The sequence below is a fragment of the Mustela nivalis genome (assembly GCF_964662115.1).
Source record: "Mustela nivalis genome assembly, chromosome: 1".
Classification (NCBI taxonomy): Eukaryota; Metazoa; Chordata; class Mammalia; order Carnivora; family Mustelidae; genus Mustela; species Mustela nivalis.
The window spans coordinates 180,267,162-180,293,619 of NC_139020.1; the positions used below are offsets into that span (position 1 = coordinate 180,267,162).

General features: G+C 44.3%; 1 protein-coding gene across 2 annotated transcripts in view; it reads left to right on the forward strand.

Annotated features, from left to right (window-relative positions):
* Positions 1 to 3,159: 3,159 nt before the first annotated feature.
* EOGT (EGF domain specific O-linked N-acetylglucosamine transferase) overlaps positions 3,160 to 26,458 on the forward strand; it is a 39,609-nt gene continuing 16,310 nt past the window's right edge. The window contains exons 1-10 of one of the 2 annotated variants that reach the window (XM_082691294.1): positions 3,263 to 3,498; positions 4,291 to 4,515; positions 5,377 to 5,444; positions 7,162 to 7,385; positions 8,486 to 8,586; positions 9,240 to 9,348; positions 12,533 to 12,627; positions 12,980 to 13,084; positions 17,688 to 17,794; positions 20,589 to 20,692. In XM_082691294.1, the coding sequence (XP_082547420.1) occupies positions 7,176 to 7,385; positions 8,486 to 8,586; positions 9,240 to 9,348; positions 12,533 to 12,627; positions 12,980 to 13,084; positions 17,688 to 17,794; positions 20,589 to 20,692 (831 nt within the window). In that variant the 5' untranslated portion in view covers positions 3,263 to 3,498; positions 4,291 to 4,515; positions 5,377 to 5,444; positions 7,162 to 7,175. Of the gene's footprint in view, positions 3,499 to 4,290; positions 4,516 to 5,376; positions 5,445 to 7,161; positions 7,386 to 8,485; positions 8,587 to 9,239; positions 9,349 to 12,532; positions 12,628 to 12,979; positions 13,085 to 17,687; positions 17,795 to 20,588; positions 20,693 to 26,458 lie in introns of both variants that reach the window. The other variant, XM_082691293.1, reaches the window with a different exon arrangement.

Sequence of the window (26,458 nt, forward strand, 5' to 3'; positions counted from 1 at the left end):
GCAGTGTAAGGTCAACTTTTGTCAAAATTTATTTGCTGGGGCGCCTGGGTGGCTCAGTTAAGTGGCTGCCTTCAGCTTGGGTCATGATCCTGGGCTCCTGGGGTCGAGCCCCTCATCCAGCTCCCTGCTCAGTGGGAAGCCTGCTTCTCCCTCTCCCACTCCACCTGGTTGTGTTCCTATGTCTCTGTCAATTAAATAAATAAAATCTTAAAAGAATTATTTGCTTAATACTTCAGAACCATTGAATCATATTTTAAGCAGTTGGATATATCAGATAACCAATAAGCTATATTCTGATAGTACTGTGAGCTCTCCAAATGTCAATATATGTGCAAAGAGCTTAAAACACATTCAGTAAGATTGTAATGCACTATAGAAATGGTTATACAAAATTTCAAACTTGTACAAGAGAGAACAGATTGTGAATCCCCGTGTACCCATTAACATAAACTCTTCAACGGTGTTCAACGGTTCACGGCCCATTTTGTTTGATTTATAGTCCACTTGTGCTTCATCTCAATCCACACTATTTTGAAGAAAATTGCAGACATAAGACTTGATTATCATATTTAAGGATGGAATGTTTTTGTAAAAAGTACCTCATCAACTATTTGGGTACTTGCATCATGGTTCATAGAGGAAAGATGGGATAAATACGCTTGAATGGTTTTCTTTATTTACCAGTTTTCTTGTTTTTGTTTTTTCACATTTAGAGTTGGGTCCTTTGCTACATTGGTTCCCTTTGTGGTCAGAGACGAACAGTGAGGTTTTGGTTTGTGCATCTGGTTGATTGGTTGGGTCTTTTTGAATATAAGATTTAAGTATATGTATGCTTCAATCCATTACAGTTATCTTTTTTTTTTTTTTAAGATTTTATTTATTTGACAGACACACAGAGAGGGAATCATAAACAGGGGGAGTGGGAGAGGGAGAAGCAGGCCTCCCTCTAAGCAGGAAGCCTGATGCAGGGCTTAATCCCAGGACCCTGGAATCATGACCTGAGCCTCAGGCAAATGCTGAGCCACCTAGGCACCTTACTGATCCTTTAAATTATCCTATCTTTGGCCATAGGAAGCCTTTTCAGATTGGTTCCTGAGTCCTTCTGATACAGCCCTCATAATCTTTGATTGCTTCCCTGATTCCTCATGTAAGATTTTTCAGCTTCTGCTTGTACATTACATGCCCCATATCTAAAACGATACATTTTTCTTTTTTCCTTTTTAAAAGATTTTATTATGTATTTGTCAGAGAGAGAGCACAAGCAGGTAGAGTGGACAGAGGGAGAAACAGACTCCCAGATGAGCAGGGAGCCAGATGAAGAACTCTATCCTAGGACCCTGGGATCATGACCTGAGTGGAAGGCAGCCGCTTAACCAACTGAGCCACCCAGGTGTCCCTAAGATGATCCACTTTTCAATGGAACCCATGTTCCTTTTAATGGGAAATGTTTGCAGATCATAGTCTGGGCACAAAAGGTGCTTGTTACAAGGTTGGTTATTTCTAGGCCTTTTCAATGGATGTTGGAAAGATCCATTTTTAACAATAAAATATGTTAATGTATATTATTACCTTCAAATTCATTAACTATAGGATTTTTATATAACCTCATCAGACTTACCTCTATACCACATGCCAAAATTTTAGCTTCAAAGATACCATCTTAATTATTCCTATTCGATGTATCCCAACCAGTATTCCCACTTTCAGTTTGGTTCCTGGAAACAGTTTGTGATTTTTAAAAAATTCTTTTAGTCTTGAGGGTACATCCACCAGGATGTGCTAATTGTTTCAAAGTCACCTGGAATAGTTCCTTTGTGGTGGTATATGCCACAACTGGATAGCATTTTCCAAATAAAATTTCATTTTATTTTCAATTTTTAAGGATTACTTTTAAAAAATTTTGTCTTATAATGTAAAATATTTACATGATTCTAAAGCCACTTCTATATAATGTACATCCTTGTCTCTATACACATATTCCCACCTTCCCCCATAGGTAATCATTTTAAATGTTATTCTATTTGTAAAATAGCATGTATATATCCCCCTTTCTAGGTGAATAATACCATATTACACATCCTTTACCCTCTCAAAAATAAACCCTGCAGTGTATAGACATTTTTCAGGGTGTTTTTTTTTTTTTTTTTTTTTTTTTTTGGTGCCTGCTTAGTTCTACATTGTGTGGATATACCATTTTATTCAATTAGCCTCCCCAATAAAGGATATTTGCGTTTTTTAAAATGTCAGTTTGAAGAAACTTAAAATTTTAAGATTGGTATTTTGGGTGGAAAATCTGTGTTGCATCTGGCTGCTGCAATATGTTAGAACTGGATCTGACGTTCTTAAAGGTCTGTCACGTTTCCTCTGAGCCTGCAGGACTGCACCTTACTATTAAGCCATTTAAAATAGTACCACGTGTATGTCACACCAGTTTAATTGGTTTGTTGTGCTTGCAATGAGACTGACCTCTTCTTAAAAACGTTTCTCATGTATTAGGTTTAAAACATAAATACAAATCACCACTCTGTGACAAAAATGTATTTTAAATGACTGCAGTTCATTTTGAATCGACTAACAGGAAAGCTACATTTCCTGTAAGTGACAAAAATAGTATGGTTACAAGTAAGCCGAGAAAGCGCCTTTAAAACTATTGCCCTTGTTGGTACGGGGCAGGCAAAGTATGACATAATGGGGCAGTCGTTCCTGAGAGGCAGTCTCACACATGAAGAGTAAACGAGTTAATGCTGTCAAGTGCTTTAGAATTATGCCTGGGACATGTCAAATACCGTATGCGCCCCTTGCAGTATTGTTATTTAAAAAAAAAAAAAATCCAGATAACATTATTTAGCAGATCACTAATGGAATTTGTAACACTTGACAGCATCTTAAAAAAATATTTAAAAAGCATTCAGCCTCCCCACCCCGACCGCCCCCTGCCCCAAAGGGCTGCCGACTGCGTTTGCGCCCCACATCGGAAAGTTAGGGCGGCAACTTCTGTCCTGCTTAAGAAAACGGTAACCGTCCGCGTCAGAGCGACGCAGTCGGAAAAAAGGTGGGAAGCAGAGTCAGGTGTCCTCGCGTCCTCTAAGCGCCTTATCCCCGCCCCGCCGCCGCCGGGGGCCAGGCCAGCGCGGTGAGCCCGCGTCCCTCCCCCGCTCCGCGCCGGCGGCCGGCCCCGCGGCTCCCGCACAGCCTGCCCGCGGGCGAGCGCGCCCTGGAGCAGACGGAGCCCCGCCCCTCCCCGCCGCCCGGCGTCCGGCCGCGCGCGCCGAGCCCCGCTCCTGCCCCTGCCCCGGGCCAACCCCTCTGCCGGGCTCGGGCCCGCCTCCCGGCGCAGGCCGCCTCGGAGTCCCGGCGGCTCCCTGGCGCCCCCTGGCCCGGCTCCCGCGCCCGAGGTTTCCGGTGAGCGGCAGCAGCCGGTTATGACGCCTCGGTGCTCTGGAGCGGCGGCTGTCTCCTCCTTCTCCTCCTCCGCAGCCCCGGCTCTCCCGGCTCCAGGTGGGACTCGCTGGGGGATCCGCGGAGCCCTCCGCCGCCGCCCTGCCGCGGCCGCCCGGCTGCGCGCGCCTCTCCCGCCGGCGCTCCCGGCGCGCCTGCCCCGCGGGCTGCAGCCTCTCCGCGGACTGCGCCGCGCCTTCCACCGCCTGCGGGCCGGGGAGGGGGGCGCTCGGCCCCTTCGCGCTGCCTGCAGCGGCGCGCGGGGCTCCCGGGAGCCCGCCGACCACGGGGAAGGATGCCCCTCTCCCCGTCCCGCGCCGCGTGGGTCGGTGTGCCAGACCGGGGCGAAGCCGCTCCCCCCGGCTCCTCCCCGGCGCCGGGGGACTGGGTGGAGGTGGGCGGGCGCAGGGTGCTGGGCGACGTGCGGGGACCTCGCGACCCCGGCGCAGCCCCGCGGGCGCCTGGGGTGAAGACCCCGAGCGCGGCGGGGTGGCTGCCGGAGCGCTGTCGCCGCCGCCGCCTCCCCCGCCGCCCCGCGTCCCCGACTGAGGTTCTGGCCACCCAGCTGGTGGACCTCCCCTCGGCATCTCAGACAGCCAAGCCCTTTCCGACCCCCTGCTTCAGCCTACCGTGAGACCCGTGGCCCCCGCGCGGGCGAGCGTTTGGGAGTCCTTGTGGGTCTCAGAACGCGTTCAACTTTTCATTTGTCCACTATCTTCTTTAAAACTTCCCAAGATCTGAGGCACGGAGCCCTGCCCCATCTCACCCACTCTGGTCCCCGTCTGCCTCGGGCTCTCATCCTCTTTCAGGCTCTCCCTTTTTTTTTCCCCTTTTCCCTCCTCCACCTTTTAGGCCTGAGGAAATCCGGGGAGGGAATCCAGAAGGGGAAGGAGCAGGTTGCTTTGTGCTGAAGAAAAAGCAGCGCCGAGCTCCAGCTTCCATCTGCGAAAGAAGTGCACCCACCCATCCCTGGGGGAGCCTTGCAAGAGGACTGCGCACCCGAACCGGCTTTCTGCCAGGCCCCGGGGCTGTGCTTTCATGCTCCAGCAGCTACCCCTTTCTAGCCTATGCAAGCAGGTACGTGCCCTTTGCAAAAGCCTGGTTTCTGGTCGGAGACCAGATTTTTCCCATGACTGAAGTGTTACTCCTTCTCCGTGGATCCGTGGGTTTAGTTTCAGCGAGAGCTCAGTCAAGGACAGTGGACTTGAAGAACTGAAGGTCAGGACTTAGTCATAACAATGACTTTATTACTGGAAAGAATGAGTCAAGAAAATAGGCCAGCCTGCCTGTTGGATGGATGGTCAGGCTGGAGGAGTAAAAAGGAAGGCTCAACTAGCCTATGGTTCAGTGAGTAGGATTAATAGGATGAGAATTAGGAACGTTGTTCCATCTGGCAAAGAGTCCGATGGGGGGCTGGATCCCAGCACCCTGAGATCCTGACCTGAGCCGAAGGCAGAGGCTTTAACCCACTGAGCCACCCAGGCGCCCCCCTCTAGGAAGGTTTTATCCACAGAGTGTTCCTTTGGCCTGTAGCGGTTGATGGACCGTAACCTTCTGCATACCATTAGAATCTAGTTTAAGTGAGTGTGGGGAGTGGCATCTGTAACTTTGCTTTTCGAAGTCTGCTGTTCACCAGGGAAAAGAAAGCACACTATGAGTCAGGCCTTTTGCTTACAGAATGTCTCACTAAGTGCCAGGTCTTGTGCTCAGAGGTTATCTCATTAAATTTTTTTCTCTCTTAATATTTCCTTTAATCCAAAAATATCACCTGAATGATAAAGTCTGCTTTGGCATCCTTTTAAGGTACTGTGTTTCATTTCTGGCAGAGTTCAGATACCTGAAGCATCACAACAGCTTCTGTGTGGTTCTGATAATTAAAGAAGTAAATGTTTCCAAAGGACACTATTACTATTAATGCATATTTTTAAATTTTGTAAGATCACCATCAACTCACTGTTGGGTGAGAGTCCTAACTGAAGTATGAATTCAGATCACCTTTCCAACAGGTAACAATATACTCTTCGGAGCCATGAAGAAGAGAAGCCATGATATTTACCACTCCAGAGGGGAACAGAATTCCTTTTCAGTGTCCACACTCTTGGTTATGAAGCCTTGGCCTTGGGACTTTAGGCTGGGTTAAACATAGCAGTTTATTTCTGAAGTCCCCATCTTCGTTAGACATAGTCGGTGAAGGCTGATTCTGAAAGCTGGTTTTTCCAACATGCCCCAGTGACTGCAGATCTTGCTGGGGAGTAGCTCATGTGAGATACGGTCCTATCCTTCGGTGGGAAGAACACCTTTTTTTTTTTCTTCCTAGAGCAAAATAATACTACTAAAGTGAACCGAGAATGGCACAATTCTTGTCTGGGATACATAGGAGAATTCTAGTCCACAAAATTTAATCCTTGTGGGGTGAATTAGACGCGCAGTAAGGTCCGCGATGATTATGATCTCTTTCACGTTGCTAAGGCAGGATGGGGATAGATCAATGGCACCGTCTCCAAGTTCTCTGAGTTGTCATTACTGTTATCATAGTTATTACAGTGTTATTACATAGTTATTACCAATGTTATTACACTCACTAGAAGGTGAGCTTTACAAGGGAAAGGAGTTTTGGACTGCACGTTCATTGCCGCATCCTTTGTACTTAGAACAGTACCTGGCACGTAGAAGGAACCCATGTACAATTCTACTTATTTAGTTTTTTGTTTTGTTTTTTTGTTTTTTAGTAGGCCCATGGAGCCCAGCGGGGGGCTTGAACTCATGACCCTGAGATCAAGACTTGAGCTGAGATCAAGACACAGGCACTTAATGAACAGAGCCCCCCCCCCCAACCCCTCAGTGCCCCATGATTATCAGTTTTTATTCAGGAGATACATTTCTACCCAGAGCTATTGCACTGTCTTTTTTTTCCTCTCCCTGGTATGATTTTCCTTCTCCTCACCATTCAGGTCTCAGCTCAAATAGTAGTTAACAACCTCTTCCTTTCCCCACCATCCCACGTGGGTTTAAACATGTACTCAGTAAATGCTCATATAGCATTTAATATGCCAGGTACCTCTAAATATGTTACCAATATTTAAGTCACAATAGCCCTACAACAAAGGTTTATTATTATTTCCATTTACAGCTAGAAAAGCAGAAGCACAGCGAGGTTAAACAGCTCATGCAGCCAAGATCATACAGCCAAGAAACTGTAGCTAGATTCAAACCCAGGTGGCCTGGCTTCCAAGTTCATGTTCTGAATCACTGTGTTATATTGCCTGTCATATTACCTCCTTTATTTCTGGCATCAGTGATATGCGACTGGGGTCACTTCAAGGCCTTTGCCCATTTTTATAAATAAAGTTTTATTAGAATGCAACCTCCCCCGTTCTTTATGATGGGCTGTGGCTGTTTTCGTGGCAAAGGCACTGTTGAGTAGTTGCCGCTAAGATTGTACAGCCTCCAAAACCAAAAATATTCACTCTCTCGCCCTTTAGTGAGAAAGTTTGAGAAAGAGTATAAGCTATATCAGAACAAGAGCCTGGTTTTGTTCGCCCCCTGTGTACCTGGCTCTTAACGCAATGCCTGGAGCAGAACAGGTGCATGATAAATATTTGTGGAACAAAGGAGTGCTGTTCAGTGATGTAGCAAGGTTCCGTGGTCCTTATACTGAGCCTGTGATCCCTTTGACTTTTAAAGGATATGTCTTAACAAAAACCTTTTCAATATGATCTCTAGGTTTGGTGGTTGCTATGTTAAAGCTGCTTGTCCTTGGAATATTGCTTCATGGTGTTTCATTGAGTGGCCAAGATGAGGCTCCTCCCAAGGCTGATGGCATTCCAGGCGAACCTCTGTTCGACTATGCCAGTATCCGCTTGCCCGAGGAGCACATTCCCTTCTTTTTGCACAATAATAGGCATATTGCCACAGCCTGTAAGAAAGATTCATATTGTCCTTATAAGGTAGGTATTCATTTTTTTTTCTCTTACTTATTTTTAAAAGGATTTTGGCTCTGCTTTATGACCTGAACTTGGAGGTAACATTCTGTAAGGTAGCTGTAAGACTTTGTTTGCATTTCGTCTAGTGCTTTCAAATGCCCAAACTTTGCTTTATATCCCATTTGCAAGATTGAGAGTTAAAATCTGAATCGCAGCTAAAATTTAAAATCTCAGTCCCTCATGAAACACACTGTCAGCCAATACTATTTGTATACTCTTTAAACAAAGGGAATTAGATTTTATCTGGCCAGGAATGTCTTGTTAAAAGTAACTAGAGAATTTCACACCTCTTTTTTTTCTTCAACTGCCCTTGAGAGGGTCTCTTAGCATTTAATTTTAGTAATAACACCTCCGCCCCTGTCTCCACATAATTATGGCAGTTACTCTGGCCTTCCTTCTGTTTTAGAGTTGTTGGGAAGGCCTCCAATTGGAGCCCATTAAGACGTCTCACGAGGTCTCAGAGATCAAAGCTGGGCCTTGTGAGAAACTTCCTTTCCCATGGTGCTGGTTCAGGAAGCATATGGGGAAGGAGACCCAGGAGTCAGACCAGTGTTGCTCCTGGGTCTCGCAGAAGAGCAGTGTCGGCCAACAGCCACGGCTGTGTCCAAGTCTTGTGGCATTTCTGCCGCTCATGATTGATGAGTAAATTTGCTGATCCATTTAATTTCATGGTGATTATTTGATCCATAGAAATTTCATTTTATGCGACTCTTTAGGGACTGATTTTAGGATCACTTTGCTCCCTGAGAAAGGCAGTTTCATTAAACTCCTTCAGGAAATTCCAATTCAAGTGTTCTTTGGTAGTATAGGGGAAGCCCATGCTTTTCGCTGGGGCCCAGACGCGGTGTGGGGGAGTGATGATTAAGGATTGTTGTGGTTGAGAACTTGGAGACGCTTATACTTAGGATTTATTCTAATTCCTTTTATCTCTTGAATATGTATTATAAGATGTGAGAATGAAAGTTCTATGAAGATTTTGTTTTCTTCATGGGAAAACCTGAAGAGTTCTTTCTAAATGTCAGAAGAAGGGAGACCAGTCTAACTGTACACGTTTTGTGTTCTAGAAACACTTAGAAAATCTAAAATACTGCTGGGGTTATGAGAAATCCTGCAGACCAGAGTTCAGGTTTGGCTACCCTATCTGCACCTATGTCGACATGGGATGGTAAGCTTCTAGATGGACTCCTCTCCTCTTTAAATCATCTTTCTTTGTCCTGTCTGCCGATGCTCCACCTCCCAGCTGGACTCTTTGGTTTTAGATATTCATTCCTTTAGATATTAATTTGCTTACACAGTCATGAGTTCAAGTTGACTTACCTCCCCACCCTCCTGCCACCCTGCACAGGAATATCTGTTATTTCCTCTGCCAGAGAGAGAAAACAATGTGGATCACCAGAAAGTATTTTTCCCCCCAAAATACAAAAAACACAACTCGGTGGTTTCCTCTTGATTCTGGAAGGGAGTGTGAAATATAATTAATATTTCCAATACCTGCAATGTTAGCATAGTAGAGAAAATACAGTAACTAGTAGCTCATTTTCTCTCCTTTTCTTCAGTGCCAGATGACCATAACATCATACACTTCTGTTGTTTATTTTTAGCATAAGAAAGTAAGTCTATGAATAACTTATTTTGGTATTTTCTTACAGCGAGGGAGTTATAGGAAGATTACGATGGTTAAAAAACTTAATGACAGACTTCTGGCAATTTAACCTTTAAAAAGGAAACTCAAGGCTCAGAAAAGGTAAAAAGAGAAAAATCATGGAATCTTTTTTTATTTTTTTTCTTTCTCCACGTAATCTTTTTGACTGCAAATAGGACAGATACCCTTGAATCTGCCCAGGACATATTCTGGAAACAGGCTGACTTTGGATATGCAGGAGAACGGCTAGAGGAACTGCTTGTGCTCTGCCGGCCTAAGGAAACGGTGGGTGTTTCCTTTCAAATACTCCGAGTGTTTAGATTATCGTTTAGATTATCGTGGAAAAACAAGATAGATGGCTCCGGGAGAGGGAGCCTCACTCAGGTGTTCGTTGGCTTTGACTTTTATTTAACTTTGTAAAATAAGTCCTTCTGTTTCATTTGGAAACCAGCTCATCATTTTCACACATATAACCAAGATAATCCTACTATGGGGCTGTTGAAATATGACTAGGTTTAGAATTCCACCCCTCCCCCACATTATGCTAAAGAAGAGAAATTGATAAGCTGCATCTTTCCAAATTCCCTCACAAAGAGTTCAGGACAGGGGCACCTGTGTGGCTCAGTGGGTTAAAGCCTCTGCCTTCGGCTCAGGTTATGATCCCAGAGTCCTGGGATCGAGCCCCATATCGGGCTTCTCTGCTCAATGGGGAGCCTGCTTCTCCCTCTCTCTCTCTGCCTTCCTCTCTGCCTACTTGTGATCTCTATCTGTCAAATAAATAAATAAAATCTTTAAAAAAAAAAACAAAAAAACAACAAAGAGTTCAGGACAAATGATACATCACCGACCCCCCCCACCCGCCCCACCCGTGGACCCCAGACCACTCTGTGTTCACTTAGGACTTTACAGTTTGCAAAAAGCTTTCCTCCAGCTAGGTAGCTTGATTTCTACAAGCCCTGCAACAGATGGACAGGATAGGTAGTACTGATAGCACTTGACCACAGAGGAAAACAGGCTCCTCAGAAGCATGAAGTGACTTTTCCAGGACCACACAGCTACTCGGTGGACTTGTCCATGTAGAATTGGGATACGGATCTTTTTCTGTGGCCTTCCAACCATAATGCATTGTGCTCAGTGTGTAAGCCAAGCCCGTTGCCAAGAGCCAGTTTTGGGCAGTCAGGAGAAGAGCAGGTTCCATCTACACTGCAGTGTTCAAAACCTGATTCTTAGAGCACCCAGCCTTTCTGTGTTTCAGTGTCTTTCCCCTTCAAGCCATGCCCTTGTCATAGCTTGTGGCTGGGAAGATCTGAGCTTCTAAAAATGCTCATTCTGCTTGTAGAAATGCTCAATGTGGGACCTGGGTCCCAGTTTTTAAAGGTCCCTAGGATTGTAAGCACTTATTGTTAAGGCATCTTATCAGTCGGTGTTCTTGAACCCTGGTCTAGTCTCTGACGTCTTGGGGGGGCCTCTTATCTCCAGGCAATCGAGCAAATGAAAAACAAATTTTTTTCTTAATTCACTTTGATTAAGAAACTGAATATATGGGATGCCTGGGCGGCTCAGTTGGTTAAGCAGCTGCCTTTGGCTCAGGTCATGATCCTGGTGTCCTGGGATTGAGTCCCGTGTCAGGCTCCATGCTCAGGGGGGAGCCTGCTTCTTCCTCTGTCTGCCACTCTGTCTGCCTGTGTGCTCTCTCTCTCTCTCTCTCTGATAAATAAATAAAAATAAATTAAAAAATAAAAAAAGGAACTGAATATATGCTCTATAGTGCTTTTTTAAAAGTATTTTAATTTTATTTTTATGAGAGACAGAGCGAGAGAAAATGAGCTGGGGGGAGGGGTAGAGAGAGAAGCCGGCTCTCTGATGAGCAGGGAGCCCAATGCAGGACTTGGGCTCGGGATCATGACGTGAGTCAAAGGCAGCCGCTTGACCAACTGAGCCACCCAGGCGCCCTCTATATATAGTGCTTTTGGAGCTATCACATAATAGAACTTGAAGCAATTATAGGGAGCTATATGAACCCTGAAGGAGGGAGGTGTGGCTTTAGGCCGTACTGCTCCTGGGTGCCCTGACATACGTTTTTTTGTGTGTGTTGCATAGTCTGGCTGGAGTCCACCTGTTGATGTGGAAGGGGCAAGGGGAGAGCCACAGCCCCACCCTGCATACTTTGTCCAAGGCAGTATTTAGAATCTTTCCTGGCCAAGATCTACCTTCATAGATTTTGTGCAGTCAGAGCCTGATCCCTTACCAAGGACCGATTCCAAAACCCCATGCGGGTAAAGGTGAAGATCTTGTGTTCTTTGGGAATTATGGGAAAACAATAAAATGGCATTTAAATCTATAAATAAAAGCCACAGCGGATAAAAGTTTTTGAAACTGTCCCTATTTTGGCACAAAGCACACTGGAAAAAAGAAGCAGGCTCTGGTAGTTGACGCTTAAGCTCTTTTATTTCAGTGATTTAAAAAACATCGCCCTCTTACTGGTTTAGAGATAGCATGTCTTATTAAAATCGGCAAAGTGCCCTTCCAGTCTGTTTTTTTTTTTTAAGATTTTATTTATTTATTTGACAGAGAGAGATCACAAGCAGGCAGAGAGGCAGGCATAGAGAGAGGAGGAAGCAGGCTCCCTGCCGAGCAGAGAGCCCAATGCGGGGCTCGATCCCAGAACCCCGGGATCATGACCCGAGCCGAAGGCAGAGGTCTCAACCCACTGAGCCACCCAGGTGCCCCTCCAGTCTGTTTTAATGTCTCTTAACGTGTGCATTCTTCTTTGTTTCATTTGGCTTGGCTTTGAAAAATGCTTTTTCCACATTGCTATGGGGTTAGTAATGGCTCTGAGTGCTTTTTTTTTTTTTTTCTTTTTAAAGAAGACTGAACTGAACGACACAAAAAGACTTAAAGTTTGAGATGATATAAATAGAACACTTGCAGGTTCTTTGTAGTAACCTAAAAGTGTGCATCCACACTGGCAAAACTAGGCTTGACCAGAGTCTGCTGGAGAGGGGAAAAACCCATCCACACAAGCAGACTTTCAGAAGCTATTCTCCTGATGAATCACTGAACTCTACCTCCAAAAGTAATAATACAGTCTATGTTAACTAATTGGATTTAAATAAAAATTTTAAACTTTTTTTTTTTTAATTTCACAGAGAGAGAGGTCACAAGTAGGCAGACAGACAGACAGGCAGAGAGGAGGAAGCAGGCTCCCTACTGAGCAGAGAGCCCGATGTGGGACTCAATCCCAGGACCCTGAGATCATAATCCGAGCCGAAGGCAGAGGCTTAACCCACTGAGCCACCCAGGTGCCCCTAAATAAAAATTAAAAAAAAAAAAAAAAAGAAGCTGTTCTCATATTGTATGGTTCAACCTGAAGGTGGACATACTGTGAACTTGCCTGGCAAGTCTGAGAATGTCCTTGAAATGTTAGTATCCAGAGTTATTTCTTTCTTTTTTTTCCACCTCAATTCAGCATGACTCAAGTCTGGTGTGTTCCCGTTACCTTCAGTACTGCAGAGCAGCCAATCTCTATCTTGATTTAAGAAACATCAAGAGAAACCATGACAGGTATGGAAGTGGTTGATGTTTAAACCTAACAGAAATTCTGAAATATTTCCAGGTCCAGGGATAGACCTTGGATTTGCTTCATAATAAAATGGCGATAAGGTTGGAGAATGGGTAGAGGATGCAAGATGTAGTCAGACCACAGGTGGATCATTGCAAAGCTGGGTAATGGGTCCCTCGGGTTTCTGTACCATTCTGCTCCTTTTGTGTATGTTTGAAACATTCCCTTATAATCGAGTTAAATTCTTCCAACACACTGATTTTGGAAATCGGTAAGCCACCTTAGTTAACAGCCCATGTGCTTACGTAGTGATAAAATTTCTCAAACTCAGCTTAATATTTGGTCACCCACCAGATTTAAGGAAGATTTTCTCCAGAGTGGTGAAATCGGAGGACACTGTGCACTGGACACGCGAATGTTGACGTCTCAAGGTCAGCGCAAAAGCCCTCTGCAGTCTTGGTGAGATTATTTTTTTTTTAAAACATGCTTCTAAAATATTTGCTTTTGTTTTTGGCACATTGGAAGGGATTTTGTTTTTTCTTTTCTTTTCTTTTTTTTTTTTTTTAAAGACTTTATTTATTTGACAGAGAGATACAGAGAGAGCACAAGTAGGCAGAGCTGCAGGCAGAGGGGAGGGAGGGGCAGGCTCTCTGTTGAGCGGGGAGCCTGATGTCCATCCCGGGATGCTGGGATCATGACCTGAGCCAAAGGCAGCCGCCCAACCGACCGAGCCAACCAGGCACCCCAGAAAGGGATTTTGGAATGGAAAATTTTACTTATTTATGGAGAATTTGACATGAGCTTCAAGGAAGTGGTAGCTACAGAGTGACTCTATAAGTTGTATTTGAATTAAATGTGCATTTTAAAATAGGAGGAAGTGGGGTGCCTGGGTAGCTCAGTGGGTTAAACCCTCTGCCTTTGGCTTGGGTCAGATCTCAGGGTCCGGGGATCGAGCCCTGCATCGGGCTCTCTGCTCAGCAGGGAGCCTACTTCCCCCTCTCTCTCTGCCTGCCTCTCTGCCTACTTGTGATCTCTTGTCTGTCAAATAAATAAATAAAATCTTTTTTCTTAAAAAAAGGAGGAAGTATGATCTAGGAATAACTGATTGCTAATGAAAGAAAAAAAATCAGTTCAAAAATGAATTTTTATTAACTCCTTGTAATTGTACATGTGTTTTAGGAACACTTTTTTAAAAGAAATACACATTAGGGGCCCCCTGGGTGGCTCAGTTAGATAAGCTTCTGCCTTCGGCTCAGGTCATAATCTCAGGGTCCCGGGATGAACCCTGCATTGGGCTCCACGAGCACCCCTACCCTGAGTTTCAACACCTCTGATCAACTTTTTTTTTTTTTTTTAAAGATTTTATTTATTTATTTGACAGAGACAGAGATCACAAGCAGCCAGAGAGGCAGGCAGAGGGTGGTGGGGGAAGCAGGCTCCCTGCCTAGCAGAGAGCCCGATGCGGGGCTCCATCCCAGGACCCTGAGATCATGACCTGAGCCGAAAGCAGAGGCTTAACCCACCGAGCCACCCAGGTGCCCCTCTGATCAGCTTTTTGAACTGTATATAAATTGGGGGATACATTTCGACTTAAAACATTTTTAATAATAAGCTAGTTCTGTGGTCCGATTTGTTATCTTTAGGAATTAAGAAATTAGGGTACTTAAAAAAAGCTTTTTATTTTAAAAAGTTTTGGGCTTATAGAAATCTAAAAATAATACAAGGAGTTCCCCTTGAACCCTTCCCTCACCTTCCTCTAATGATGACATCTTACGTAACCTTAGCACAATGGTCAAAACCAGGAAATTGACACTGGTACAGTATTATTAACTAAACACATTTACATTTCACCAGTGTTTATGTGCACCCTTTTAAAATTTTTATCTTGGATACATACTTGTATGAAACTTATTTCACATGTCCACAGGCATGCAGGAACTACCACAATCAGGATACAGAACTGTTCTGTCATCCCAAAGAAACTCTCCTGCTGTCCCCCTTTATTCAAAGCTGAGCACTCACTTCTAACCTGTGTGTCAGGTTTCCCATAGGTGATTCTCCAATAGCCAGAAATCTTACAATTCCACTCATTTCTGACACCATCTACCCAGAGACAGCATCGGATACCGCAGGTTAAGGGCTTGGTCCCAGAATTTAGACCCCAGTTGCAAGCCCTCGTGATCACCTGTGCTTCTGACCAATTGGCTATAGATTGGGCTCGATTCATCTGCTAGACTGGCTCAGATACCTTTCAGATACATTTTACTTACTAGGCTACCAGTTTATTGTGGAAGGATACAACTCAGAACCGCCAGATGGAATAGACGCCTAGAGCAAGGTAGGGGGAAGGGGTGCAGAGCTTCCATACCCTCTCCAGGCACCCCACTGTCTCTGTATTTCCATTTCATCTCCAACTCAGAAGCCCTCTGAGCCCTCTCCTTTTCAGTTTTTATGAAGGCTTCGTTACATAGGCATGATTGATTAAATCATTGACCATTACACAGGCAGGACTGATTAAATCACTGGACACTGGCAATTGATTCAAACTCCAGCCACTTTATTCCCCTAAAGTGTGGGGTGGGACCAAAAGCTCCAAGCCTCTAGCACATGATTGGTTCTCCTGGCGACCAGTCCCCAATCTTAGGGAGTGCAAAAAGTGCCTCGTTAGCATAACAAAAGACACCTTTCAGGCTCCTATCACTTGGAAATTCCAAGGGTTTCAGGACCTCTCTGTGGGTAAAAGGGAAAGAAGACCGAATATGTATTTATCTTATTATAAATGGCAATATCACAGGCCACATAGTATACTCTTATTCAATGTTAATGAGGTCAAACATTCATGCTAAGCAGATCCTTCAGGATAATAATCTATCATACATCTGTATGGCATTTTATAGTCCATGGTGTAATATCTTCCCTAACTTATGTTGAAGATCAAAATTCAGCTGACTAACTTTGAAGATCTAGCTGGCTCTATTCAGCAGTTCACAAATTGGTCAGTATCCCATCTAGCAAACAGAGAGTTGCTCCAGGAGCTGTACAAAATGGAACACTCTTCTTGGCAAAATTGGGCAGGGACAAGGAAAGGAGAGATCACTTCATCTTCCTGTGGGGGATAGGGAGGGTCTCTGTGGCAGATAACATCATTGGTGCAGACCAGAAAATTATCGACTGGCTGGTTAAGACTACATTCCTAGAGAAGGTTGAAACTGTAATTAAGATAAACAATTAAGCCTTCGTTTGGTGACACAGGCTTAGCATAAGTGACTCCATTTTGGGCCTGTTGTTTCTTTTTAACATTTAACAGAGTTTTGCAGTACGGAGTTCTTCCATTCTAATGGAACTTTTGATTCCTCGTACATTTCGATATCTGATTGCACATGGTGGAAGTTCTCTAAGGTGTATTTATTGCCGTGGAACAAATTACTCCAAGATATAACCAAGGGTAGAGTTTTATTCATTATCTGTTGGATAACAAACCACTCCAAAATTTAACAGCTGAAGACAACACACTTCGTTATTACTCACAAAGTTTCTGATGGTCAGAATTTGGCGATCGTGTAGCTGAGTAGCCCTGACTCAGGAGCAGCTACCTACGAGGGCTGTAGCCATCTCTAGGCTCAACCCGGCCTGGGGATTTTGCTTCTAGGCTCACTTATGTTATCACTTTCAGTTTGTCTCTGGCTGTTTGCTAGAGGGGTCATCTTTTTGCCGCATGGGCCTCTCCTTTAGTGCTACTCACAGCATAGCTTCCCAGAGAGAGAGCGCACAAGCGTGCATGCGAGAGACAAGCACGTGCCCTGGGATGGAGGCTTCCCTCCTCGTATACACTAATCCCAGAAGTCCTGTGCCATCATTCCTGCCATGTTCTATTTGCACTAAGCGCACCTCTAAGGGGAGGGAATTAATCTCAACCTCTTGAAGGGAGAAGTATCAAAGAATTTGTGGACATTATTTTGAAACCACCACAATAATTCAGCATTGTGTGTATTTTAAAGGGGTTTGTTTGATATTTGTTTTACATCAGCTGTGGTCTCAAAGTCTCAAAGGTGAAGAGTTACAGTCTTTAGGTCAACTCTAAATACCTCTTGGCACGTGCCAAGACCAAAGATTGTCTTCTTCTATAGGGAGGGAAACTGCCATGTGGTCTCCAAAGACATTTTCTTTTTTCCCAATTATTTATTTATTTTTCTTTAAGATTTTATTTATTTGACACAGAGAGACATACGGAGAGAGGGAACACAAGCAGGGGGAGTGGGAGAGGGAGAAGCAGGCTTCCTGGCAAGCAGGGAGCCCAATATGGGCCTCGATCCCAAGACCCTGGGATCATGACCTGAGCCAAAGACAGACGGTTAGTGACTGAGCCACCCTGGTGTTCTCCAAAGACATTTTCTGAGAAAAAGACTTTACTTTCCTCTGGCAAGCTTAGCTGTGTGCTGTCTTCCCAAGGTACTCAGTAACTTTTGGAATGTCATCTCTCTCAGCATCCAAGAGGTCGATCACAAGATCCCAGGAAGTCTTCTTGCATCTTCCCACTTTAATGTTAGAGTATTTAGTCAAGTCTATGTGTAAATTTCTTCTTTGTCTAGAAAATGCCCAGTTTATCTTGCACACGAGGCTGAGATTTGAAATCATTTTTTAAAAAGGACTTTTTTTTTTTTTTTAGGATTTTATTTATTTATTTGACAGAGAGAGAGATGACAAGTAGGCAGAGAGGCAGGCAGAGAGAGTGGGGAAGCAGGCTCCCTGCTGAGCAGAGAGCCTGATGGGGGGCTGGATCCCAGGACCTTGAGAGCACGACCTGAGCCAAAGGCAGAGGCCCAACCCACCGAGCCACCGAGGTGCCCTAAAATCATTTTTGTTCTTCGTCTCAGCTAAGGAGCTAAAGCTAAAATTTGATGTCAAGTTATAGAAATGTTAGTATGTTGGAGAAGTTCCACATGCCTTCATAAGAGCATATTCTAGTAAGAAAATCCCGGTAATGAACAGATCCTCAGTTACAGTGTTGCAGTCGCAAGTTCAGGAGGAGCCCCTTGAAACCGTCTTCTATTCATCATTCCAGGTTTGCTGAGCTACAAAGCTATACTCAGCTCAACTTCAGACCTCTAGAAGATGCTAAATGTGATGTTGTTATTGAAAAGCCAACCTATTTCATGAAACTGGACGCAGGTGGGAAGTTAAATTTGTCCCTTACTTAGTTATTGGTGAATGAGGCTTTGTTCCTTTTTTGATATGTGCACATAGTAATTTCCTGTGACTTTCTGGGAGGCTGCGGGACATGAAATAGTGGGTTTGGATTTTGCTTTCTTCTCTGAAGAAGTGAGCTCTTTTGAACTTCCCATGATTTGATACCTTTGGTATTTTAGAGGGAACCTTCACATTTATATCAAATGATTCGGAATCAAAAGAGGAGAGAAAAAGCTATATATACACGGGCACCTTCCGTAATGAAATTGACACCACCCGGTTTCTCTAATCACTTGATTTGCATTGTGCTGAGTTAGAAAAAAATTAAGAGTAAAAACCACGTGTGTACCATGGGTGGAAAAGGAATGCCCACTGAGCTCTTCTGGCAACTTCCTGACATGGTTTCCATGACTGAAATGCCTCTGCAAGCTGGCATGGCAGTATATTCTTGGGGGTGGGGGCTTAAATTTAGAATTATTTTTCCATTTACACTTAGAGCTTGTGACTTTCAGCTCGCCAGCACGGCTTACCCTTGGGGAGACAGTTGCCCTGGAGAGGAATACCATGGGCCCCGCGGCCTTGCTTGTCTCCTCCCGAGAGATGAGGCTTGCTGTGCCGCCTCCACACGCACCAGACACCGGACTTCCCGGAAAATATGGAGCGCCCTCTGTCATGATTAGTTCAGAACTGCTATAATGTATTGATGCTATTTTTAATGTGCTCTGCCTCCTGGAGCCCTAATTCTTATATAACAACGTTTGAGGTTCAGAAACCCAGACAAGTGGAGGTTTTTGAAATGAGAGCCAATAAGAATACTGCATGTGAGGTCCTGGCTCATTTCTTGAATATGCAAATTGAAAGGGGCAGAGCACATGCTGTGACCTGCTTTCTGTGAGCTGTTACTTGGATGCTGGTATGCAGGCAGAAAAGTGTGTCAGGTGGGAACAATAGGCCAGTGTAGACCCTTGCTGTTCCTCTCCTATATTAGAAACTCTACTTCTTTTTTCTGACTTACACCCTCATCCTGGTTCCCTTTCCGGCTGGACTTGCCCACGAGAGAAATGAGCGTTTTATAGAACATGACTGACTTGGGGGCGCAATTCTCGAGCATGCATTTTCTCCCTCCTTGATAAGTCCTTGCACCACCGAGCGCCCGTCTGGTTGAGTTCCCCAGTCCTTGTTCGAGAACCTTCTGGATGATGACACATGAAGGAGCTCATGTGTGCTGGGTGCTTACCCACCAATAAGGACGTGTTGTTGCAGAACTCTCTTTTTCTCATTTATCGGAAAATACGCTCTTTGTCAGATGGTTCTGAATGATGAAAGGAGTCGTCTCCAGATTATTCCTCCAGAATACCAGTCTACAAAGGATTCTTTTCTTTTTTCTCTTTCTGTTCCCTTGAGATGTAATTGACCTGCAGCCCTGTCTACCTTGAGGGTATACAGCAGAATGACCTCACGGACAGAAAATGAAGATCTTTTACTCTTGTTTTGGGGCACACAACATTATTTTCCCTGTGGGAGGGAAGTCACAATATGCCGTGATTTCTGCTTTTGAGAGTCACCGTTTTTCATCCAGCCAATATTTTCTGACCTTTTAAAGTGCGTGTGTGACGTGTCAGTTCTTGGAATTTCAGAACTGAAATTTAGTTTTGGGTATTGCCAGGTTGGACACTGGCTCCTGCAAACCTCAGTCAAAAGAACGCATGTTCGGTTTCTTTGGAATGACGGGCTTACCAGCTTAGAAATAGCTGCACCCACACTCTCCTTCCCCCTGTTGGACCCAGGAGCATCTGGGTCATCTTTAGTCTTCACTGTGGTTTCACTGTGTGGCATGTGTGGGGCTGGGTGCCTTGAGGCATAAAATCTTTGGGTGTCTCCTAACAAAGTTGCTGCCCAAGTATAAAGGTTTCTTGTTTCTCCTAGAGAAAGGGACGTTACCAGCTCATGAATGAATGAATGGCTCAGCTGGGTTCAGCTCGGTTCTTCTGACTCCAAAGTTTATCCTCTTTCAATGAGAACATGAGACACCGAGCCCTTTTAAATGATAGTTAATATTTTCCCAAGAAGCAAAGCTATAAATCACGATGAAAAGGGGAAAAAAATGACAGAAATGAAAAATATCAGAATGTTAATAGTGCCATCATTGTTGATATCTCTGTGATAAATAGATATTGCTTAATTGATTTTTTTTAAAAGATTTTATTTATTTATTTGACAGACAGAGATCACAAGTAGGCAGAGAGGCAGGCAGAGGGAGAGGAGGAAGCAGGCTCCCTGCCCAGCAGAGAACCTGATGCGGGGCTCAATCCCAGGATGCTGGGATCATGACCTGAGCTGAAGGCAGAGGCTTTAACCCACTGAGCCACCCAGGTGCCCCTGCTTAATCGATTTTTTAAAGTGATTATAAAAAATAAACTTAGTCTTTATGGCCTTATAGTTCTACCCCATTTTGAGCTAAATAGACTTCTATTACTTTTTTTTTGGAATTTACTGATCATTTGTTCTTTAGTGTATATGGGAAAATGCATTCCTGTTTTCTAAATAGCCAATTCTAAGGTGAATTTTTGAACCCAATCATCTGTTAATTGAGGATTATCCAAGTACAGATCCTTCTGTAGAAATAAGAGAAATAAGAGAAAACTCTTAATTTTCTCCTCCCAATTATTTTCAGCTAAAAGTCTATCACACCATAAATAGGTGGGGTAGAATAAAAATTGTTGAATCCTTTGCTCTCTGGGGTTAATCAACATAGATTTCTTTTTTCCGATACTAGGTGTGAACATGTATCACCACTTCTGTGACTTTATCAATCTTTATATCACTCAGCACATCAATAATTCATTCAGCACAGACGTATACATCGTGATGTGGGACACAGTAAGTAAGAATGTCTTCTCTGCTTCAGCTTTGTCTTTGCCTGGCTTTTTGTCTTTTGCTTGGTGGATGTGTGGCTCTGATGTGGGGAAATGGGATTTTCTAAGACAAACAGATTGAAATATACACACCTGTAGACACATGCAGATGGGTGTGAATGTGTCTCTGCACGAACGTATCCGCGAATGTATAGGCAGATAGGTTTGTGTGCATATACCTTTGTTCTTTGAATTTTTGAATCAAGCGGTGGACGATTTCTGTCCTTTGGGCAGGTGGAGCCCTAGAGATGCGTGCTTGGTGTTGATCTGAGACACACGTGGGAAGACTGTCATTTGCTTAACCTCTCTGACCCTCCCACCTGAACCACGTGGGGAGAGTTTGCCTCTGTTTAGCCGTGTGGCCTCCTGCCATTGCCCTCGGCCCTTGGTTGACTGTTGCTTCCCTTTGCTACTTGCTCGGTGACGCATTGGGCCGTGTGTATCATCTCACTACGGAGGCGAGTCTTGGGTGTCAACATAAAGCCTTAGGCATAAACATAAATTCTTAGACATAAAACATGAAACGTATAAATGGCTTTATGTTTACACCTGCTCTTTGCTTTGCTGTTTTTAGCAGTGTTTGTTCCCTTCTTTTTCTTTGCCTGCCTTTTCCATGCTTCTTCCCATATCCTGCTCCTCCTGCCAGGGTAACCCCCAAAGTGGTCACAGTCTGCCCAACTATGAAATGGGATGATTCTAGTATCTAGCTAGTGTCCTTTTGAGGCTGAACCGTAGAGTGTGCAGCAAGTCTCAGTGCCTGGCACAGAGCACATGTGCTCTGCACGTTGACCATGACAATGACAAAGAGAACAAGGGGTTTATGGTGTACATGGCAGGTTGCCTAAACTGGGAAGTTGGGACAGCCAGTAAGTGATCATCGGAAGTTGACCTAGACATTCCAGCTCACAAGATGCTCATAGCACCCCCTCTTGGCATGAACGTTCCCGCAGGGGACCACAGCTTGCTGGCAGGACGGTTGCAGACATTTCTTCCAGGGAGAGTCCTTCTAGAAGCCTGAACAGCACAGCTCAGGGGTGAGGGGCTGGGATCCAGGTACCGATACCTCACATCCCACGGGGGCCACTATCTCCAGCACAAGCTGCCCTGATAGAGCCCCCAGGATCCCCACAAGAGACGGCCAGTTCCAAGAGTCACTGTAGCCTTTCCCAGTCCATATGGAACATACCTGTCGAGGCTGTTTTTAAATCACACGCAGGGTTACCAAAAACACACTTGACACATGCCGTCTTCCTTTCCCGAGAGCAGAGCCAGCCAGGTCACTGAAGGTCACGTTCTCCTGCAGAAGGGGAAATGGTTTCATGAATGCCCTTTTTTCACTGATACGAGGCTCATAGTAAAGCTACGGAGAAAGGTTTTCTTTATCCCTGCTCCTAGACCTGAAGTCCGATGAGAACTGGTCTATAATTCTTGACATGTAGACTCTCTCTTTTTACTTTCTTCTTTGCAAGGATTTCCATTACCTTCTCGTGTGCCTGCTTAGTGACTGGCACAGTTTCTGTTCTTGAACAGATTTCTGTGAGCAAAGGGCACAACGGTCACTTTCTCCTCTTCTGTCTGTGCAAAGTGCTTCTAGGCCACGGTCACTAGCTCTCAGAAGCCCTGCATGATTAACTCAGGGTTGTTGTGTTTTTTAAAAAAAAAAAATTACACTCCATGGTATCTCATTTAATACTTACAACCCTCTGTGAAGCAGGATTTTTATTAGCTTATTTTACAGATGAGGAAGCTGAGATTCTGAGCCTCAGGCCATTGTTGTAAAAGCACAGCCGTGAGGGGTGAAGTCAGGGCCCCCCGTCAGTCAGTGAGCCGTCAGTCCTGTGCCCTGGAACCATAGTGTTCTGTCTCCTCCCTTCCTGGTTCCCTTCAGATCCTATCAAGCTGATGGAAAGTTTTCTAGACACTTTCCCAGAAGCTTCCTTATACCTTGTGGCATGTTTTTCCATGCCTTCCTCAAGTGGACTAAGTTAAACTGAGTTAAAGTAAGTTAAACTAAGTTAAACTCCCCTTCTCTGCACCCGCTGGGAGGGCATAGGTAGAAAGCCTGGCCACCATAGATAGAAGTCCCAGGTTACTCCGTTAACTGGACACGTGGCGTGAGGGCATCATGGCCACGATAGGCAGGCCCAGGCAGGATGGATTTAGATGAGCGGATTGGCCCCCCTGCTGTGACCGATCTCCTTTGGTTTGTTGTGCTTACACTTTCAACCGCATACTTCCATCAGAGAGGTCTTTTTTTTCCCCCAGAAAGAGAGAGAGAGACAAACAGCACAAGCAGGGGAACAGCAGGCAGAAGGAGGGGCTCCCGCTCTGCAGGGAGCCCCACTCAGGGACCCTGGGATCATGCCCTGAGCCCAAGGCAGAAGCTTAACTGACTAAGCCCCCCAGGCATCCTTGGTCAGAGCAGTCTTCACTAGTTGCTCAGTCAGGTTCTTGGGACAAATGATTCTGCCAGGTTACTCCAGACTCGAGGCCCACCGGACACTGTAGGTTGGATGATGACAGTGTTAGAGTGTTGTGTGGCCGCTCATTTTTCTCTTCTGCTGATAAGGCCTTGGAGGAAGCCACAGGGCAGCCTTCAGGAAGGCAGGGACACACACCTCCCACAGTGAGTGGCGGAGCCTCCCAGGCGGGGCAGAGCAGCTGAGAGAAGAGGGGCCACTGGCTGTGGCCTGCTGTTCGCGTCTTAGTAACTTTTTACAAAGTGTCCCTGGAGGACGCCTTCCCTGTTATCCTCTCCAGTCCTCAGGCACACGGCTTCCTTGCTGAGATGGGCAAGGCCACAGCCTGCAGAGATGCACAGAGGGACCCTCCGCAGATGTGTTTCTGGCCACAGCAGGGCTGATCTTAAGAAGCACCATGAATAAAAGGGGACTTCCTGCAGACTTCCCACATTTTCTTGTGCTGAGTAGTTGCATAGCTTATGATTACTTTTAATTATGCAAGTAATACCTCTTTATAATGAGTTCACACAAAACAGAGGTATGTAAAGTTAAGAAAAGTCTATCGGGGAACCTGACTGGCTCAGTCGGAGAAGCATCTGCCTTCAGCTCAGGTAATGATCCCAGGGTCCTGCGATCAAGTCCTGAGTCAGGCACCCTGCTTGCTTCTCCCTCTCCCTCTGCCTCTTGCCCCCATGTTTTCTCTCACTCAAATAAATCAATAAAATCTTTTTTTTTTAAGATTTTATTGATTTATGGGCGCCTGGGTGGCTCAGTGGGTTAAGCCGCTGCCTTTGGCTCAGGTCATGATCTCGCGTCCTGGGATCGAGTCCCACATGGGGCTCTCTGCTCAGCAGGGAGCCTGCTTCCTCCTCTCTCTCTCTCTGCCTGCCTCTCCAACTACTTGTGATTTCTCTCTGTCAAATAAATCAATAAAATCTTTAAAAAAAAAAAAAGATTTTATTGATTTGACAGAGAGAGAGAGAAAGATCACAAGTAGGCAGAGAGGCAGGCAGAGAGAGGGAGGGGGGAAGCTGGCTCCCTGCTGAGCAGAGAGCCTGATGTGGGGCTCCATTCCAGGACCTTGAGATCATGACCTGAGCCGAAGGCAGAGACTTAACCCACGGAGTCACCTAGGTGCCCCCACTGTTTTGTTTTGTTTTGTTTTGTTTTGTTTAAGAAAATTCCCCTGTCCCTGGAGGGGAGGGAGTTGGAAGTTGGGAAAGTGGATGAAGGGGATCAAGAGGTACAAACTTCCAATTATAAAATAAATAAGTCATGGGGTTGTGCAAAAAAAAAAAGAGTAAAAGTAAAAAGTCTCTTCCTTCCTCATCTCCAACTCCATTTCCCTCAAAGGCGACTAACCACAGTTCACATGTATGAATCCTCAGCAAGACTTGACTTTAGCAAATATAAGTATATCCTTATCCAAAATTTATATAAGGATTTGCATAAGGATGCAGTAAAATTTGTGTAAAGGTGTGTTTCTATTATACCCTTACAGAAAATATGCTGTCTTGTATTTACTAATTTCATATTATATCAGGGACATCTTTCCAAGTGGGTACATTTAGGGTTATTATTATTTTTTTCTTTTAGTGGTTACATGGTATTTAATTCGGTGAATGTTATGGATGTTTGGATATTCGATGTGCGCCTCAGTGGGTGTATGTGCTCCTGGTCCCACAACTATCACATTTTGTTTGTTTCCATTTTTGTGCCATTTTGGAAAATGCAGTAAACATCCTTTCCATAGACATGTGTCTTTATATCCCCATTCCAGCATTTCTGTAGGACACATTCCTAGAAGTAGAATTTCTAAGTCATAGGTTAGGAGCATGTTTAAGTTGGAGCCATACACAGGAGGAAGTTTTATGCCATCTTTAAGGACATCCCAATACAGGGCGCCTGGGTGGCTCAGTTGTTAAGTGTCTGTCTTGGGCTCAGGTCGCGATCCTGGGGTCCTGGGATCGAGCCCTGCATTGGGCTCCCTGCTCAGCAGGAAGCCTACTTCTCCCTCTCCCTCTCTCCCTGCTTGGGTTCCCTCTCTGGCTGTGTCTCTCTCTCTGTCCAATGAATAAATAAAATCTTAGAAAAAAAAAAAGTATACCCAAATATTCGTCAACATGAGGCTAGAAGGAAGTTCTTTCCTCCCCTATGGCAGTTAATTTGAAGTTGAGGGATATGCATAAGAAGCTTCTAGAGGTGGTTTTTCCTGAATAATACATGATTTCCCTGAAAAGGGATCAGTCAGGATTGCTATATTTTATTAGTAAATTTTCCTTTCAAAGGTACCTTATTTTATCTGAAGTACTTTATCACAAGAAACTATCTAGAATCACTTCTTTTAATTGCCCTGTATTTATTATTGAGCCAGAATAGGGACATTTTATTTTTGATGGTGTTGAGAAGGGCCTTTATTAGAATGGTGCTGGAGAAACATCGAAGGGAAAAAAATGTCTTTATCACTACATCGAACAGTTCTCAGTAACTTTGAAATAACTCTAATATGTGCAACATAAAAATTTCAAAACCTGAAAAAAAGAAGGCAATAATGATGAAAAGACATGAACATAATGTATAGCCCACTGTAGACCCTGAATGTTGTCTTATAATGCATAGTTCTTACTTCTTTTGGCTGAATTTTTCAATCTAAGTTATACCATTTTTAAATAAATTGATCTCCTTCCTTTTACTGATGGAACACATAATTAATTTCTACTTTTCAAAAATGAAATTCATTCAGTAAATGTACTAGAAAGAACTGCTTCCTGCTATGAGGCAAACCACTATATGGAGATTAAGAGCTTTGAGTCTGGAAGCAAGCAGACTGGATTTAATCTCAGCCCTGCAAACACACAAGCACCACTACCGTTTATGCAAATTACTTAAATTTGTATTTCAGTTTCCTCATCTGTAAAATGGGGATGGTGATAACACCTAGCTCATTAAGTTTGTGGCGTGTTCATTTTAAGTGCTAACGATATAGGAAATATGCAAGATGCTATAATAATAATAAGTTATTATTATTATTATCATTACTATTAATGTTAATGGGGTGTTTCCACGTGTTATTTGTTAGTGAATGGGGAGATCATGTCATAGGATAATGTTCATCATATTTTAGTGTTGGGACTTTCAAGGCATTTCCTTTTTTTTAATTTTTATTTTATTTTTTTTAAAGATTTTATTTATTTATTTGATAGAGATCACAAGTAGTCAGAGACACAGGCAGAGAGAGAGGGGAGGCAGGCTCCCCCGCTGAGCAGAGA